Source organism: Onychomys torridus, chromosome 16 (genome assembly GCF_903995425.1).
Source record: "Onychomys torridus chromosome 16, mOncTor1.1, whole genome shotgun sequence".
In the NCBI taxonomy this organism is placed as follows: domain Eukaryota; kingdom Metazoa; phylum Chordata; class Mammalia; order Rodentia; family Cricetidae; genus Onychomys; species Onychomys torridus.
In genome coordinates this window covers 25,609,447-25,628,009 of record NC_050458.1, presented here as the reverse complement: position 1 = coordinate 25,628,009, position 18,563 = coordinate 25,609,447, and the positions used below count along the sequence as shown (strand labels likewise).

Genomic DNA, 18,563 nt, shown 5'->3' with positions numbered 1-18,563 from the left:
GGTCTGATTTTCCAAATGCCTTCAAGATACCACAGCTCAACACAGGCAATTCCAGCTAAGCTTTTCCAGGACCCAAATCTCCCTTCTGCTTAGATGGTGGCTCACACCTGTAATCCCAGCACTTGGGAGGCTGATGAAGGAGTTCTGCTGTGAGTATGAGGCCAGCAAGTTCCAGGACAGCCTGTGAACTACAGAGTGGGTTTACTTAAAGTGGTTTAAAGGCTGGCCTTGCTGCCACACATGCCCACCTTCAAATCCTAGGGAGACACTGTTTTCCCACATGGCTTTGGGTTCCTCTGAGTTTACATTTCCACAATGCTAACCTGGCAGTGACGCTGCTCACTCCTGCTGACTTGTCACGGTGACTAAATCAAGTAGTGTATTAAGTTCCTTAGTTCAATGCCAGGCTTAGAATTTCAACAGTACCTTTTACTATCCTCTGCCCCAGCTAGCTCAACTCTTCCCTTATTCCACCCCTGAGCTGGAGAACGCAAAGCCATCCTTTGAACTCTTCCATGCTTCCTTAACCAAGTAGTCCCTATGTGGTGTCCATTGTACTTTTACACTGCCAATCCTGGGGCCAGCGATAGAGTTGAGCAGGTAGAGGTTTCTGCCTCCTGATGACCTGAGTTTGACGCACAGAAGCCACATGACAGAAGGGAAAACCAAGTCTTGCAAGCTGTCCTCTGACTTCCACGCTTACCATTGTCATTTTCTTTCCCTCAGGCCCTCATCTTTGCCTGGATGCCAGTTATTTCCTTATTCCAGGTTTACTATAGTTTTGCCCAGATATCAAAGGGATACCGAAGTAATCTTAACTTTTGTGTGTGTGTGTGGGGGGGGGCAGGGCTAGAGGTTGGCACTGGGTATCTTCCTCAATCCTTTCCCACTGTTATTTTTTTTCCTAAGACATCAAATCAGGGACTTATCAAATGGGCTAGATTGGCTGGCCACCAAGCCCCAGGGATGCTCCTATCTGCACCTCCACAGCCCTGATTACAGACTCATGCCACTATGCCTGATTTTTTTTTATATGAGTGTAAAGGATCTGAACACAAAGTGTACAGCTAGCACTTATTTTAACTGAGACATCTCTCCAACCCCTGAAGTCATCTTTTCTAACCCTATACAGATCATGCCATCCCTCTATCTAAAAACTGTCCATGGCTTCCCTACGTACTTACTTCCCTACATACTTACTGAGAGGGGATGCTCAGCGATGGACATTATCGTTATATCCTAAATGACAGCATCTTTATTATTCATTTAAACACCACACTGTCAATGAAATAAATGAGTATCTTTGTTTCACAGATTTAAAAAAATGTGGGCAGTGACTAACCACAAATGGAAGCCAACAACTTGCCTATGGTCTCAATTAGTCAGATACTGACATTTATAAACAGGGATGACTTTGCCTTGTACATCTATCAGTATAATCGGTATCTCTTTCATAGTACAAAGTCTAAAGTCAAAGAACACAGTGAAAATCTCATAGAAGTCAAAGGCAAACTGTCCCTTTAGCAAGGCCAAACAGAGCTGGGGTTTCTTTCAGCAATGGAAGAAGGTCACTTTTTGCTCACAGTAAATACAGCATCTTGGGGCTATGCTACATGAAAATGTTACCTTTAAACACTAGCTATAATGGAATCTCACACTGGGAGACAGAAGGAAGCAATGGGAAGCTGAGGTCACTGAGGAGAACAACAGGCTGGTCTCTCCTACCTTACACTAAGGGTGGGAATGCACATAGAATTATCCTCACCATTTACACGTATTTTCTGTTTTCTTTTCTTTTCTTCTTTTGCTGGGCAAGTACAAATTGATTCTGTGTAGAGCAACTAGAATCAGGACACAGCTCAGTACCAAACCCTGAGCACTTACCTGCCTCTTCTACACAGTCAGGGGGTAAAAACCAGTGTATGCACTGTTGGTGGCTGGCCAGCACTGTGCTTTGCGGACAAATGATTGGCAGCTAAATAACGATTGATACACCCCCTTCCTTTTTTTTTTTTTTTTTCTTTTCTTTTCTTTTCTTTAAATGGCTCAGCGGTCTTCAATGGTCTCATGAATTTCAAATCAGTAGAGTATGAATGAAGACTATCTGGCAGGTCTTTACTTTGTCCTGCAAAACAAGCTGACTTATTTCAATAAGCCTCTGCCTGTTCTTCACATTCTACCTTTAGGTTTGGTCTGGAACAAGCAACTTGACTTTGGGGGTATCCACTCGGCTCAGAATGACACCTTGCAGAACAGGGAGCCTGCCAGTTCTCACAGGCTGCTGTGAGTCACAGCAGAAGTGCAGGTTCAGGGGTTGCCGCAGCTACTCTGAAAGCTGCCTCACGTTCTGGTCTAGCATAGCCAAGAACAGGAAACTGAATCTTTGGTATTTTAGCCTTTGCATCTGCCCTTAACAAGCACCAGCAATGCTGGGGCCTCTAAGAGGGGGAAGGACACAGCAAGCTCATCCAGTGTTTCCACTGGAAAACAGGATATGGGAGTAGAAGCTCAGCTCGGATTGAAGACCTGCTTGATGCTCCAGGAAAAACACCTGCGTAGTGAGCATTGTGAGCGTAGATTCTTTGGTTCCAGTTCTTCTGGATGCAAAGGCACCAAAATCGCTCCCTAGTTCCTGAACATGGAGATTACACAGAGGTCAAGTGCAGTCCAAAATTAATCTTGCCACAGCCAATACTGTGGCTTGTGCATCCCTTTACCAGGCTCCTCTCAGTTTACCTCCCTGGAGACAGTGTCACCTGCTTTAGAGCAGGGCTTTATTCTGCTTATTTAGATTACAGCAGAAAACCTGGGTCAAAACCTTAACCCAGTGCCTGGTATATCCTAGAAGCTCAATAGTCACTAGTAATTGTTTTCATTCAGATTTTACTTACAATGGCTTAGTGGGGCTTGTGCTCTGTTCTCATCTCTTTCCCTTCTCTCTTTCCAAGGGACTCCATCACCACTCATGAAATGTGCCAGGCTGACTCCTACACCACAGCTCGGACTCTGTGTGGACTGATTGCTGAGTTTATCCCAGGTTTTGAGAACAGTGTCGGGCACATAGCAGACTGGCAATGGCCATGAAAGGAACACACTGGCTTGAATGATAAACTAGCATCTACAGAAAAAGAAGCTCTGGACTGCAGAAGTCCTCGTATGTTTTTCATTAACAGCTAACAAATTGTTCCTTTTGATATCAGGAGTGAGTTCACTCAGTGTCAGCCTCCAACCCATGTCCACAGGGTAGTGTGGCACAGTAAGGCACTATTATTATTCCTTATCTCGAGAAGAAAGCCAAGTGGAGAAAGGCTGGTCTACTAATAGGCACTGAAACAACACCAGGAGCCACTGGCTAGAGTGGCATCCATTCCAATGACACTGGGGATATGGCTTACTGTGGCTGCTGGCATGGGCTTCTCTTGAAAGTTGTGTACCATGGGTCCTTCTTCCCAGTGGCCCTAACTGTGGAGGGTCCAACATGTTTCCTACCCAATCCTACCAAGTGTGACGGAGGAGGGTAGGTGACAGACCAGAGGCAAGAAGGCAAGTCTCAAATATCTTATTCCATCGGAATCATATAAGCCCAGCTAATCACCTGAGATGAAAATGATGTTTAAAAATGTTCAAATAATGTTACGACCTGAAGCCAGTAGCTCACAGATTACTTGGAGCTGAGGTGCTGCTGTTAGGCAGGATGTTTACAAACTGTCCATGAGCGACCAGCTGGAAAGCTCGTCCATCCGCTCTCCATCAGGACCCTGCCCTCTAGGAATCCCTGTAGCTGTCCCTCCTGCAAGGAAGCTTTGCAGCACAGCCTTACTCCCTCCCTGTTTTGCCCTCAGCTAGATTCAGGGCCCTTCATGTCTACTCACATTTTCCTCCACTATTAACTCTTGCTGGACTTGACCCCTCCCCTCGCCCATGCACAATGTCCTTTGTGCATTCCAGTGTCTCCTAAAAAGTGCTCAATAAAGGACTGTTGAACGGAACAGTGCAGACCACTAATGTGCCTTGTCACCTTTGATTTGCCTTAGCCAGAGATCTAAATGGCAAGGCCTTGAAGGAAGCCAGTTTCAGCAAAAGAGAACAGTTTTCAAGTTATCAGCCATTTCCTTAAATGAATGCTTGCTACAAGTCAAAAGTTCTTCATTCTCAAGATAGTAGTCACCCCACACTCTCATTAAATAAAAGCGGTGCAGGAGTAACTGTTTTCTTGGGGAGCTCCTTTCACTTTCAGAAAGCAGGGTGTTGACAAGTCCCTCCTCCCCTCTGGGTAGGGACTTGGTGATGAGAAGCCTGTTTCCACCGGAATATTTAAACCATCCTGACTCCACTGTGCAGACATAAAAATCAAAGATGTCGGTAGGTGACACTGTGTTTTACAGGTTTATTTTCAAGATAGCTCACTGGGACACAGCAGAGGGGCTACCAAGCTGAGGGAAACAACAGGTTCCTTTTCAGTTGCATCAGCTATTCATAAAGTATGCTACCTTTCAACAGTGAGCTGGGGTGAGGGCACCATCTTACATATCTTAGGAACACCTGTCACCGGTTCTGAGCTGGCTCTTTCCCATTGTCCTGTCTTAGTCCAGGCTGGCTATCACTGAACTGAGCTGTAGAGTCATCAAGAAGAGTCATTTAAGAAGGCACTCTGCTGATTCTGCAGTGATGCTGACAGGATCTCAAATTGGTCACAAGAGACCACATACCACAGGGTATTGAAATGAATCACAAGTTCTCTGGGTGGGGCCTAAACTAAAACAAAAAACAAAAAGAAACCCACAAATAAGTGAGGTGCAGAGTCACCATTAAGAATCCTGGTCATGCTCAACAGTATTCCATTTCATTCATATGAAGGAAATAAAGTATTCACTTTACATTATGTGCCGGTTCGTATCTCTGTATGTGGGCAGGAACACATGAGTGCGGGTGGTCACGGAAGCTAGAAGGCGGTGAGTGCTAGAGTCCCCTAAGCTGGAGTTCAGGCAGTTGCGAGCTGTCTGACAATGGGAACCAAAACCAGGTCCTCTGCAAGAGCAGTGTTTGCTCCTAACCACTGAGCCATCTCTCCAGCCCTCCATTTAATTCTTCAAAGAGCCTTGCCCACTTTTATGAGTGAGCAAAGTAGTGTGAGGACAGTTTAGCTCCTAGCACTACCGGCTATTGAAGTGTAGCACTGGAATTGGCAGCCTTGACTGTGGTTCCTCAGAAGTGAGGAGTCAACCAGGACACTTGATTTCAACTGCTGGCTCTTATGCTCAAAGGGCCCAGACTTAGAGCAGCTTTCTTAATCCCAGCTGTGAAATGGGCATATTACCAGTGCACCCTCAGAGGGCTGAGGTGAGGACAAGTAAACTAACTTATAAAGATGCTTGCAACAGTGCCTGGCACCCAGTCAGCATTATTTTTGCAATTACCTGACTTCAAAGCCCAGGTAGCTTCTTCCACATCAAGGGTTAATATTACAAAGCATACATATTCATATTCTGATACATTGTATAATTGCTTTACTTATTGGAAGCAATCAACAAACGTTTCCTAATTAAGGTAGCCCACCCTAGTTTTCACTGTGTGTCATTCTAGAAGGAAGAGTTTTAAGAACGAGACTCAATGGACATAAAATTTCCTTAAACCCAGAGAAATAATTTCTACTAGAAAATGGAATAAGCTGCCTATCTCGGCGAGTGCTCTCCCAGAGGGGGTCACTTAGAGAACACATTAAAGAATTGCTTCTGGTGTTTGTGGTAGGGGAAGAGGGGGTGAGGGAAGCTCCAGGGACCCGGGCTGACTTCTAAGAGCTCCCTTCTGAACAGGCATCTTTTATAGGAATGCAGCATTAGTTACAGCATACTCAGACACTCACCTTAACTGGAAAGCACACAATTGAAACAAAGGGAAACAAAACAAGAGGCTGTTAAAAGTGCTTGGGTGAGAGAGAGAGAGAGAGAGAGAGAGAGAGATTGATTGATTAGTTCACTGATTTTTAGAACCTTCACAGTACAGTGAAGTGATGACAATTTCATTGAGAAAGTGACTGTGGATAAAAATGTTTGCAGTGAGAAAGAGAATACTCAGGTTCTAAACACATGAAATAAGAAAATCGGTACAAGTAACACTCCTTTTTTATTTCAATTTCATAATAGAAAAGAACAAGCAAAGTTTCAAATCCATTTTTTTGTTCCACAGAAGCACATTTGATAATTTTCGTACTCAATAAGTGAGTTGGCTTCTCCTTGGCCATCATTCCCTCTTGTCTAAGAGCAGCAATGTGAGGAAAGGAATCTGAAGCTTTCTGTACAAATCACCACAGCAAAACTCAAAAGCCAAACAAAATAAGCTCCACCACAGCCAAACCCATCAGTTAGCTTCTGAATTTGGGTAAGTTATCATCATCCTTCAATAGCCTCTCTCCCCTCATATACCTCCTCCTCTCCATTCCTCATAGGGTATAGGGGAGTGGGGACCCATCCCATTCACTATGTCTGGTCCACAGACAGCTGGGTGTTGAGCTATGGATGGGGCAAATTGGATATAGCAAGTACCAACTTTCATTACACCTCACGTGAAGCACAACTGTGTCATCTCAGAGGGCTATGGTAAAGAAATGGGAGCCTATGCCTGGCTAGTCACATAATGCTTAGCACACAGGAAAATTTAGTAAGTACCTTCTATCATTTATTTTTCCATTACTTGAGGGCTGGTCGTTTTAAAAATCAGAACTAAACTACAATTCCCACTAACACACCGATGACCATTATTGGCTCCTCCGTGGCAGTTCTGAAGGCACACAGTTCAGGACTACCCAGTGGCCCAGGCGCTTTAGTAAAAGTGACACCATAACTGGGTCATGAAGTGCTTGCTTCACCCAGAGCGGTATTTCAATCAACAAAAGAGTGTCAAAGAGGATTCATGAAGGCTTCCTCCAGCTTCTCAAGTGTCTAAAGTGGTCACCTCCCTTTACTTTGGAGTGGCAAAATTCAGTTATGACAACCAATGGAGTGACTCTTTCCAGCCACTCCCTAGCTGATCCATAAGCCCACATTAGGGTGAGAAGCAGATAAGACAGAGGTGACACCATAGAGGGGCGACTTCCTCCTTTGTCCCCGTGGGCCTTCTGCACACGGTGCCAGATGGAGTGCACAGTGTACAGGAGGCTTAGCCCTGGGTGTGGCTCTGTATGCGCCCGAGAGGAGGGCCAGTCTTCCCGGAAGCTCTCCTTCGTGGGGGAGCTGCCTGAGGCATCCCGAGACTTTCTAGAGAGCGCATCTTTTCAATTTGGCTCAGTAGCCTTCTTTTCTCCTTCTGTACACAGACAGTTGGTAAAACTCACACTCCCAAGCTGCACGTGGCGTTCTTTCCTCAACAGAAACGAGGACAGCCAGACTAGGAGCCCCAAAGGGGGAAGAGCCAGAAGGTGTAACTGGTGCGGAGACCATCAGAGACCCAGACAGAGGCAAGGGCTGGACACCAAGGACAGAGAGGCACATGGGTCAGCAGAGGTGCTCTCCTCTCCTCTGCAGTCGTACCTGCTGCCATCACAGCAACACAGCAGTCTGAAGGCCCGGCTAGTTTAAGTAGTTTCGGGTGATGGCTATTGGCCCACACTGAGACAGAGTGGGGGGAAGGGTTCACTGTCCTATGAACCCCCTTTACTCTCCACTGACTAAATCAGAGACACCGGCCTCCACTTTGCAGTGTTTACCTAGTGACACCACACTGTGGACGTAACCCAAGTGCTGTCTGCATTATGCTCAGATAAAGAGCACTGTGAGTGAATTCATACTGTAGAATGAATGTCCCAAATGTGCAATCTTCATTTCAAGTCATTTTTTCTTTATGGTTATTTTTTTCCAAGAATAACCTCATGAACAACATTTATCTGGTGTAGAGCTATGGTTTTGTTTCAGAAAGTCAATCCAGTAATATGAGGTGGTTTCCATATGAAAGCATAGATTTATACTTTTGCCCTAGGTTAGTAATATAAACACCACAATATTAATCCATCAGGGAAATGTAAGCTGAAACAATGAGACACCACTTCACACTCACTACAATGGCTACAGTAAGAAGGACAGGTAGTAACAAGTGCCGGCTGAGGACGTGGAGCAATTGGAACCCTCATACACTGCTGGTGGAAATGTAAAATGGCGCCGTCGCTGTGGGAAACAGCCTGGCAGTTCCTAAAAAGGATAAACATAGAGTTATCATATGACCCAGTAGTTACACTCTGAGACAAACACCACAAGAAATGAAAACGAAAACTCACATCTACTTGTACACAAGTGTTCAAGCGGCATTATTCATCACAGGCAAAGGAGAAAAACAAGCAAAATGACCACCAACCCATGAGTGAATAAATGTGACATGTCCATACAATGGATTAAAAGGCACAAAAAGGAGTAAGCGTGGATACATGCTTCAACATGGATGAAACTGGAAAGCATCATGCTGAATCAAAGAAGCCAGACAAACCAGACCACATGAACATATTTGTATGCAAATATTTGTGTCCCAAACAGCAAGTGCACAGAGATAGAAAGTCTATTTGCAGTTGCTAGAGCTGGGGGAGCTTGGGAGAAAATGGGAAGTGAATACTACTAGAGGGCTTTTTGCTACAATTGCTGTCAAGATGGTTGCACAGCTCTGTGAACATGTAAAATTCAGTGGACACTGAATAGGTGAATTCTATGCTATGTGGTTCTATCAATAAAGCTGACACAAAAGACTCATAGGACTTAAGATAAAAGATGACATGTAATGCATGGTCCTAACATCACTGTCTCCTGTCTGGTCCACCAGCTAAGACCTGAGGGATAGCTCCTTATCATGGTGGCCTGTGATGCTGAAGATAATCCCGCCTGTTTAGCTCACTGGCATGAGCTAGAGGAGTATGGTTTCCTCACTATGATACTTAAAAGAATTTGTATGGGCCTTTCCCCAGGGCAGATGCCCAGTTGTCTTTTAGTGACCTCTTAAATGCCCAGCTCAAATGCAACTAAACTCCAAATATAACTGACTCAAATCAGTAATGCTGCACTGTTTACGGGAAAGCTAGTCAGAACCAACCTACAGGCTTGAAAGCACAATGGTGGCCTTCAAATGCAGGCAGTTCTGCTTCCAATGGGATTCATGCTCTTAAACTGCCCAGTCTGAATCTCTCCATGTAAACATCCTGGGTGGGGGTTATTTATGTGGGTTAATGGACTAGATCCCAGAGAGGTCAAGGTTAAGTAGCATTCCATCTCCCTAGTATTTAAGGTCAGGAAACTCCCCTGTGGACCTTTGTGATGTTTGTCTCTTTGGTTTGTTAATTCCTACACTGGAGCTTGTATGCCTCCGACTAAACCTAACTGTGAACTTCAAAATCTGCTCAACCTTGGGCAAGTTGTTTGATAGCTCCATACTTCAGTTTCTTCTCTTATAACATGAGAGCAATACACTGGGGTTTGTATAAGTTGCAAGGATGGGATATAGTTAAGTGCTCAGTGTATAATCTAGTATAGAACTGAAATAAATGTACAGAATTCCAAATGCAATTGACTATAGCTATTGCTACCGAGAAGAAAATGCACCAGAAACACACCAGGCCCCCTAAAAGGGCAAAATTAATCTAAGGGATTACACTACTCCCCAAATTCTTGTTTCGATCTCAAGTGTCCCCCAAAGGTCACACACACAGAAAAACCTTGGTTTCTGGGGTTTGCTTCCTGGGATGGTGCTACCCAGAGATGGTGGAGCTGTGAGGAGGCAGGGCCAAACGGAAAGCCTTTGGGTCACTGAAGTCCACAAATGGGGACTGCAGGACTTGGTTCTTTACTCCCTGGCCATAGGGAGGAGTTTGCTCTGCCATACCTTGCCACAGTTGCTAAGCAGCAGGGCTCAGCAGTCATCAGGACATCTTGGTTGATATTGACAACAAATATGTTAGTATAGCTCCAAACGCCCCTCATTTCTTAGATTCTTTTGCCCCTGGTCCCTTTTACTATTACCAAGATCACTGGAGACAATCCATCATATGGACAAAACACATCCTGGACTATCTGTAGAACCTGCCTGAATGTCCTAAAGAGCATATGTCTTTCACTGTGTTATTTGTAAAAATTTAATCCAAATCTCCTTATAGAGTTGACTGAATTATTATCCCCTATTGTATACTTAACCACTTGATACTGGTGGAACTGTTTTATAATTACATCAAGCTCTGGCTGGAAGTATATCATTTAAAACTGGAAAATAAGAATTAAAAGATGTCAGCCAATATTAAAAGATACCAACCAACATTTGTGGCATATATTTATATTTTACTTTTTATAATAATCTTTTAGTAGCTAATACTTTAAATGAATTAGTAAATGTTTAAGTGCACCAGGTGGTGGTGGTGCACACCTTTAATCCCAGCACTTGGGAGGCAGAAGCCAGGTGGATCTCTGTGAGTTCGAGGCCAGCCTGGTCTACAAAGCAAGTTTGAAGACAGGCATCAAAACTACACAGAGGAACCTCATCTCAGAAAAAAAAAAAAGTTTAAGTGCAAACTACAGTGTTTATGTATGTGCTGAGATTATGAATAGAGAAAATAGAGAATACGTAATCAGGAAGTTGTGATTACCACTGCCATCCCCTTGGGATGGACAAGTAAAGTCTGTATAGCTACAGGGTTTTAACGCCTGTAGAAAGGGTTTGTTCTAGTTTTATGTCCTTCCCTCCCTCTTTCAACTTTCTTTGAACACCACAATTCTGCTTTGCATTTATTCAAACATTTATGGTCTATTTGTATCACCACACTGTAGTTCCCATGAAGACAGAACTAATACTTCCTTCTGCTTATTGACTAAAAGTACAATGATTGCCTGTGGTTGGGCACTTCTCTATGTGCTACAGAATGAAGCATAAATGTCTGGGATATAACGGGGCCTCAAGGGGAGCCATTGTTGGAAGATGCAGGCAATCAGGCGGTAAGAACCCCGTGCCTGCTGAGTGCTACTATGCTGTAATCTTCACTTCACACTTCCCTGGAGTCTCCTGGTGGAAAGGTGGCTGATCTAGCACGTAACAGCCCATCCTGTCTAAGAACTGCCTGTTCTGTGTCTGGGTGGATGCTATGGCATCACATTTCCATCACACGGCCCTGTCTCCTTGGCCATAGTTGCTGGGACCACAGTGAATTCCTGACCGGTGCCATATCCACCAACTTCCCTTCTGAGAGGCTGAAATTGGAACTGAGATATTCTAATTCAGTATGGATTCTTTAGTTGAACTGAAGGAGGACACAGAACCTTGAGTGGGAAAAGGAAGCCATCTTTTGCCAGATGGTCAGGGAGGTTGGTTTAGAGAGAAATAAAGAGAGGCAATACATGGAAAAAATACAGGTGTTCTAGAAAGAGATGATTTCTGTTTCTATTTCCTACTTTAGTCTCTTTTCTAATAAGGAATGCCATTTTCCTCCAATGTTTTTTAAATTTGTAATTTTGTTTTGCTAAAGCCAACCTGTGTTAGTAATTTTTTTTTTTGCCTTTAATAACAACTTTGAGACACTAATTGTTCTGAGTATCAAAATCCTCTTTTTACCCATTTTTATAACATAGACATAAGGTCCATTACCAAACAATACAATTTTCCTCAATATCATGACAACGCTACTTCTGTTGGTTTTAATTTCCAGGGCTTCTGATTATGCTTCTCAGGTACTTACCTAGAACTTTCCTCTTTTCTTCACTAGTGATTTCATAATACAGCCTCATTTCATTCAAAGGCAGGACGTCAAAACCCAACATGCTTTAACTTCACACACAATGATAGTACTATCACATGTGTACACTAGCTTTTGTGGCTAGTTTGCATTCAGGGTAGAAAATAATCCCTCTTATAAACATCAATGGTGTATCTGCACTCATAAACAAGAAGGCTTTGATAGTAAAGGCTTTGATTGAGACAAAGTAATTGGGCAGCTAGTCTGATTAACAACTGTTAACTGGAAAAGCTACAACTTGAACTCACCTGAAATATAAGAACGGCTTCAGCTTGGACTCAAGACACTTAAACTGTATATTCAGGTGAGAGGGAAGAGATCTAGTCTACAGAGAGTTCAATAGTAGCACACCCACAAACATCTGGTGCTTTCCACATGTCTATCCCTTCATTACGCAGAAAACACCTGGTAAGTAGGAAGTAAGAGCTTAGGTTAGGCACTATGGACATAGGAGTAGTTTGTTTGTTTGTTTGTTTGTTAGCTTTTTTTTTCTTATATGAGCTTGTAGTTAACCCTGGAAGCCAGACAAGGACCCAGAAGACCACACTGAGGCAACCACTTGTATGAGAGGCATCTAAAGCCACCTCTGGTGGGCCACTGGGCTGAGTGTGAGAGCACAAGCAGCAGGTAAGAGTGAGAACAAACATGTTAACATCCAGTGTTCCCAAACAAGGCACAGTGGACAACAAGTACCTGTAGATTTTCCCCAAGGACCTCCCCCAAATTGCTAATGCATTTCATGCATTCTGATTATTCTAGAAAGTCCCATCCTGTTCAAAAAATATTTGCTGGGGACACGGTCAGTTTTAGGCACTGCTGTAGGCAGGGAAGTACAAAGACTGAATTAAGACAAGAGAACAGCAGTATTCATGGAAGGAACACCCAGCAAATGAAGCCTCGAGTCTCGACAGATGGAGAACTTTAACAACAAAACAGGAGAGAAGCACCTCAGACACAAAAGATGGCTCTGCTCCAAGCAAGGGCCGTGGCCAGGGGAGAACATGTGAGAAGCACCCAAGGAGCAAAGAAATGAGCTGCTGCAGTTACTGGGGGTGGAGGACAAAGGCTGTACTAGACCTGACCACAGTGCTCTGTGGAGTGACTGATGACCCACCAACGGATGACTGCAGGAAGAAAACGGACAGGCTGACCCTGAAGTGCTGCTGGGACAGAGACGGGGCAGCAAGGGCAAGATCGCAGGGCAGACCTCATTCAGCGGCACAGGGTGAATGGGCAGAGGCCGCACAAAGAAGGGTCAGCGTCCAGAAGGAGAACCCCGGGCAGCTGCATCTGAAGTATGGTGCAGGAGTGCAGGAGAGATCCACAAAGGGGAAGAACATTAGGTCATCAAAAGAAACCACCACACTGGTGCGCGCCTTTAGTCTCGAGTATTCAGAAGGCTGAAGAAGGAATGTATTTTGAGCCCAGGAGTTAAAAGTCAGTCTGGGCAGCATAGTGAGACCCTACCTCAAAACAACACCAACAACAAACTCAAAAGCAAAGACTGAAAACATTTAAGCAATGGAGAGGGTCTTAGTTAACACAGAGTGGAAACTTGGGCCAACTGGAGCTGTGGGGCATTTTCTCAGATGTTTCACTGAATGGTGGAGGTACTCAGAATACTGAAGTTCAAGAAAAAGTGAAAGTAGGGGCTATCTCTGGGCAGTAAGACCTCTCCTTTGAGGGGAAGGAAGAAGGACGCCTCAGCTACACACAGAATAACCTCTGCTGCCTTTTCTTTCTGAAGGAGAGACTGAGTGGACATGTAGGCCAAGAGAGAAGTAACTGCAGGTAATGTCATGGAGGAGAAGGCTTTCAGAGTTAGAGCATCCATATAAATACACTTTAGCTTCGGCTGCCCCTTGCAGGGAGAGCTCTGGAGGTCAGCAGTAATGGGCACATGGCAATGTGACATGGGACCCAAAGCAAACCCAGAGATGCAAGTTCTGTATTGTACTGATCCCAAGGCTTCTTACGTGACTGGTAAAATCCTACTGTCGAAGGATATACATGGTGAGATTAGAGAAAGTTCACCCAACACCTGACGTGCTGAGATCAATAATCACTGCACAAACAAATTTTTTTTTAGGAAACAAAGGAAGTAGAATTGCATCTGAATCCCAGCTTTGCTGCAAACTGACTCTTGACTTTGGGCAATGTCTTCTGGCAACTGTTTTAGGTCTCAGTTTCTTCACCCACCAGATGGAGGGAACTGATACTACAGCAAGGCTTAGTGAGGTGTGGCCATCAGAGACGCAAAAGTGTCTGAACACTCTGAAAACAAAGTGGGCAGTTATTACAGATGCATATACCACCCTTCCCTTACTTCCCTCCTGTTATTACTAATCATCAACCTTGTGTTAGCATGACAACTTTCAGCTTGATTGATAACTTCCTTTGCTTTCAGCTAGTTCTGTGATCTTGAGAAAAGGCTAAGGGGTTACATGCTGACAGTGGAGTCAGGGGAATTACTTCTCCCAGGCACTGGATGGCAGGAAACAAACAAATGCTCCCTGAAATAAAATGTACATTGTGTTACTTAGTCTCTAGGAGAAAACAGACAATATCTACCTTCTTCTTTGGACTGTCAGGGTATGAAACCATTCTCAGCAAAGTATGGACACTTAGGAACTATTGAGAAGGAAAAGGAAGGAAGTATAGTGTTGTATGAATCCTAAAGGTCTTATAATACAAACCCGGAGCCAGATATTGGGGTAAATGCTGAAAGATTAGAGAGACAAAGGAACAAGCCACAGCTACTTCTCACCTCGCCAACTCCTCAGTAGAAAAGAGAAGATCCACGAACCCTCAGTCTGAATGTCTCTGAGTCCTCAATCAAAAAGGGCCTAATTCCGTCTCCTCCCACCTTATATCCCTTTCTCTGCTCAGCCACATCACTTCCTGTCTCAACCTTCCTAGTGCTGGGATTAAAGGCGTGTGACTCCCAAGTACTGAGATTAGAGGTGTATGATCCCAAATGCTGGAATTAAAGGTGTATGCCACCACTGCCTGGCTGTTTCTCTTTTAAACTGGATTATGTAGTCCAGGGTGGCTTTGAACTCACAGAGATCCAGACGGATCTCTGACTCCCAAATGACAGGATTAAAGGTGCCTGACCACTGCCTGACCTCTGTGGCTAACTCTGTGGTTGGCTCTGTCCTCTTATCTTCAGGCAAGTTTTATTGGAGTACAGCACAACATCACCACAGGATAGACATTGTCTCAATTCCCCAAAGCTCACGTGTTAGAAATTCTCAATGTAACGGCATGGATAGGTGGGACATTAACAAGTTCCTAGGTCAGGGGGCCTTGTCCCCATGAGTGCATCAATGTCCTTTTCATAGGAGTGGGTTAGTTCTTGAGGACAGACTGTTATAAAAGTGAGTTGGGCAGGCTGAGTGTGTAGCTTAGCAGTAGAAAGCTTGTCTACCATTCATGAGAACATGGGTTTGATGCCCAGCAGCACCACCAAAACAATAGCAGCAGCAACCACTGAGTCTGGCCCCCTTCTGTTTCTTGTTCTTCTGAATCCTGCCTTCAAATGACACAGTGTAATGGCCCTTGCCAGGTTCTAGCACCTTGACACTAGATTTCCCAGCAGCTAGAACTGTGAGAAGTAAATTCCTTTATCAATTACCCAGTCATGGAATTCTGTTGCAGGGACACAAAACAGACTAAGACAGATGCTGAGAGTTTGCTAACTGGGGTACTAGGAAAGTCAAAATAGACACAGGGTATCCTGGAAGTACTGGACGTGATGAAGACTTCCTGTAAAAGCCCTTTGTGCCAAGCCATTTAACACTTTTGTTGAGACAGGGTCTCCTGCAGGCAAGGTTGGCCTCCAATTCTTCCTGTAGCCAAGGATGACCTTCATTCTCCTGCCTCCACTTCGCAAGTGGTGCACTACCATGCCTGTTTTGTGTGGTCCTGGGGACTGAACCCAGGGTTTCGTGCATCTATGTAAGCACTCTGGCAACTGAGCTACAGTGTCAGCTTGATGCCATTTGGTCTTACTCCACATTGGGGTATATCGGTTCTCTGCACCTGGAAAGTGGCAATGCACTAGTTGTATTTTGAGTTTGCTAACAAAGATTACTCAAGGCAAACATCTGTTGCTTTCCAGAGCAAACCATATCCACTCTAGATTCAGGTTAATTTTGGAGACACACTCCTTCTGGTCTAGTTCAATTGATGCTTGCAATACTGCATGGAAGTTCATTTGTCTTAGGGTGCTAACTATATTTAGAACTCTTTTCACACTGCATCATTCAAACAGATGCCTGGACAGCTGTTGAGATTTTTCTCCTAGAATCTCACTAAGATGTAGATTTCAGTAAGGTTTTTAAAAATAAATGACACAGGTGTTATCTGTAAGTCAATTGGCACACTAGCTATAATGATGATGTTGTGAGAGAAATGGGGTTTTCATTATTTTGACCAGTCTATTTTCAATTGGTTATATCTCCTCTACACAAAACCACAAAATAAAAATCAACTTCTCCCTTGACTAGGATACTACAATTTTGGTTATTGTTATAATATTATCACAGAATGAAATGATCCAATAAAGCCCTTTCTAGAGATTTAAATCCCAGCAACACTTACTAGGCACTGTGCAGACAGTCTGCAAATGCTTTCAAACTCAGTATAATGTTTGCTTTCAGGAATATTAAAGATACTGAAACCAACTTGAATAGCATGTCTCAAATGTCAGAGAGACTGCTAAATGACTTACCCTAGGGTCTGAGTAGTACTGGGCAAAGAGGGAACAGTTCTAGCCCATGTCCTCACTTTTGAAACAAGCCTAAGCACCAAATAATACTTTTCTTTTGTGAAACTTTTATGCACTTTCATATGTAATTACATCTTATCTTTGGGTTTTCTCAACCATATGGATCTTCACAGAGCTCTACTAAGTAGAAACTAGGTGGCCACTATTACTAAGAGGCACAGTAGTGCTAAACCCAGGCCTCCTAAGTTCCAAAGCTTTCATAATTAAAAACAACAGCAACAGCAGCAGTGAATAATTACAATGCATTTGCCGTGTGAGGTACTGGAGAATTAATGTAATCATTGTAACTCTATGACATAGATATTATTACCATGGGTGGAATATCATACACCATGGAACTGTTTCATGTACAAATTATTAAAAATCTTACACCAGGTGGTGGTGGTGCACACTTTTAATCCCAGTACTTGGGAGACAGAGCCAGGTGGATCTCTGTGAGTTCGAGGTCAGCCTGGTCTACAGAGCGAAATCCAGGACAGGCACCAAAACAACACAGAGAAACCCTGCCTTGAAAAAAAAATTGCATAAAATTATCTCTGGCCCACATGTATAGGGTATATATTGAGCAAAATGTTAATGAATTTTATTTGAAACTTGGATCCTGTCCCGAATAGATCACATTATATACAAGCAAAAAATATGATACCTGAATTCCCCAACACAGTGGTCCTAAGTCTTTTGAATACGGGATACTTAACCTGTACTACTGCTTAGAGAAGTGGAAAGCTAGACCACAGAAAGGTAATGTACTATGCCTACAGTAACACTGCTATCATGAAGCATGCCAAGGTTTAAGCTAGGCACCGGCTTTATGCTTGCTCTTTCAACAGTTCTGCTGGATTGACTTCCTACAATAGCACAGCTGCGCTCATCAAAATCTCTCAGCTTCCATCCATGACTCAGGCAAAATTACTTGCAAGAAGCCAGAGTCCAGGGCTGCCCAAGAGGTTCCACACTGCTACATTCATGTTTCTAACACAGGCCCCCAATGCTGTGGCCTTCTGCTTGTGCACAGTGGCAGATACTCTGAAGATGTGGGCTGGTTAGTATTCTGGCTGCCTAAGCTCTGGGCGCCACAGAGACGGTACAGGAGAGAGAACTCTATGCTGAAGTGGACGCTGGAAATGACCAACTTCTCACAGGGAGAATGGAGTCTTGACTTTCTCTGGGTTATATCTCTCTTAAAATTAAAATACAAAATCAACAATTTGAAAAGATAAATACTGACTCTTAAATCAAGGGAATTAGCATATCATATAATACCTATCAATCATATATAACCTGTAATTTAGAAATAGGCTTTGTTCAGCTACAATGCTTTGAAAATTTTAATCAGTAATGAATATTTAAAAAGCAACATTCCAATTTCCATTTTCTCTAGAAAAACTAGCATTGAGGGGACTAGACAGGGCTGGGCATTTACTTTCCAGCACAGTTTCTACAAAGGCACCAGATTACTCATGTACTATGCTTTCTGGTCCATGTAGCTGAGTGTGCTGAGCCACACAGAGAATGACCTGGAGTATCAGAGCCTGTGAAGATTCCTGTATTCCCCTCAGTACGCTCCATCTGCCTTGCTGTGTAGTGAGTGATATTTTAGACTTTCAGTGACTGTGATGGTTAATGTTCATTGTCAGCTTCACTTGATTTAGAATCACCATGGAAACACACCTTTGAGTGCAGCTGTGAAGGTGTTTCCAGAAAGGTCTATATTAGAAGGAAAGACTCACCTCTGAATATGGACACCACCACTCCAAGAGGACCTGGTGTCAAGCACCAGCAGTCAGCTCTCTCTACTTCCTGACTGTGGGGATGATGTGGCCAGCTGTGCCCTGCTGCCATGGCTTCTCCATGATGAGTTGTGAGTCCCAATAAACCCTTCCATCCTTAAACTGTGCTTGTCAGGTATTTTGTCTTAGCTATGAGAAAGTAACTGACACAGTGACTGAGCTTGTGTCCCTGCCTCAGCAGGTAAAGTGGCAGGCAGCTCCATGCCATTTTAACTTAGCACTCAAGCCCCACCAC

General features: G+C 43.8%; 1 protein-coding gene across 6 annotated transcripts in view; it reads right to left on the bottom strand.

Annotated features, from left to right (window-relative positions):
• Nsmce2 (NSE2 (MMS21) homolog, SMC5-SMC6 complex SUMO ligase) overlaps window positions 1–18,563 on the bottom strand; it is a 225,465-nt gene that overhangs the window by 54,311 nt on the left and 152,591 nt on the right. Inside the window, exon 5 of one of the 6 annotated variants that reach the window (XM_036208609.1) lies at window positions 6,105–8,180. The exons of 4 other annotated variants lie outside the window; for them this stretch is intronic. In XM_036208609.1, coding sequence (XP_036064502.1) covers window positions 8,179–8,180 — 2 coding nt within the window. In that variant the 3' untranslated portion in view covers window positions 6,105–8,178. Of the gene's footprint in view, window positions 1–6,104; window positions 8,181–12,008; window positions 12,152–18,563 lie in introns of those variants that run through there. One more of the 6 variants, XM_036208608.1, reaches the window with a different exon arrangement.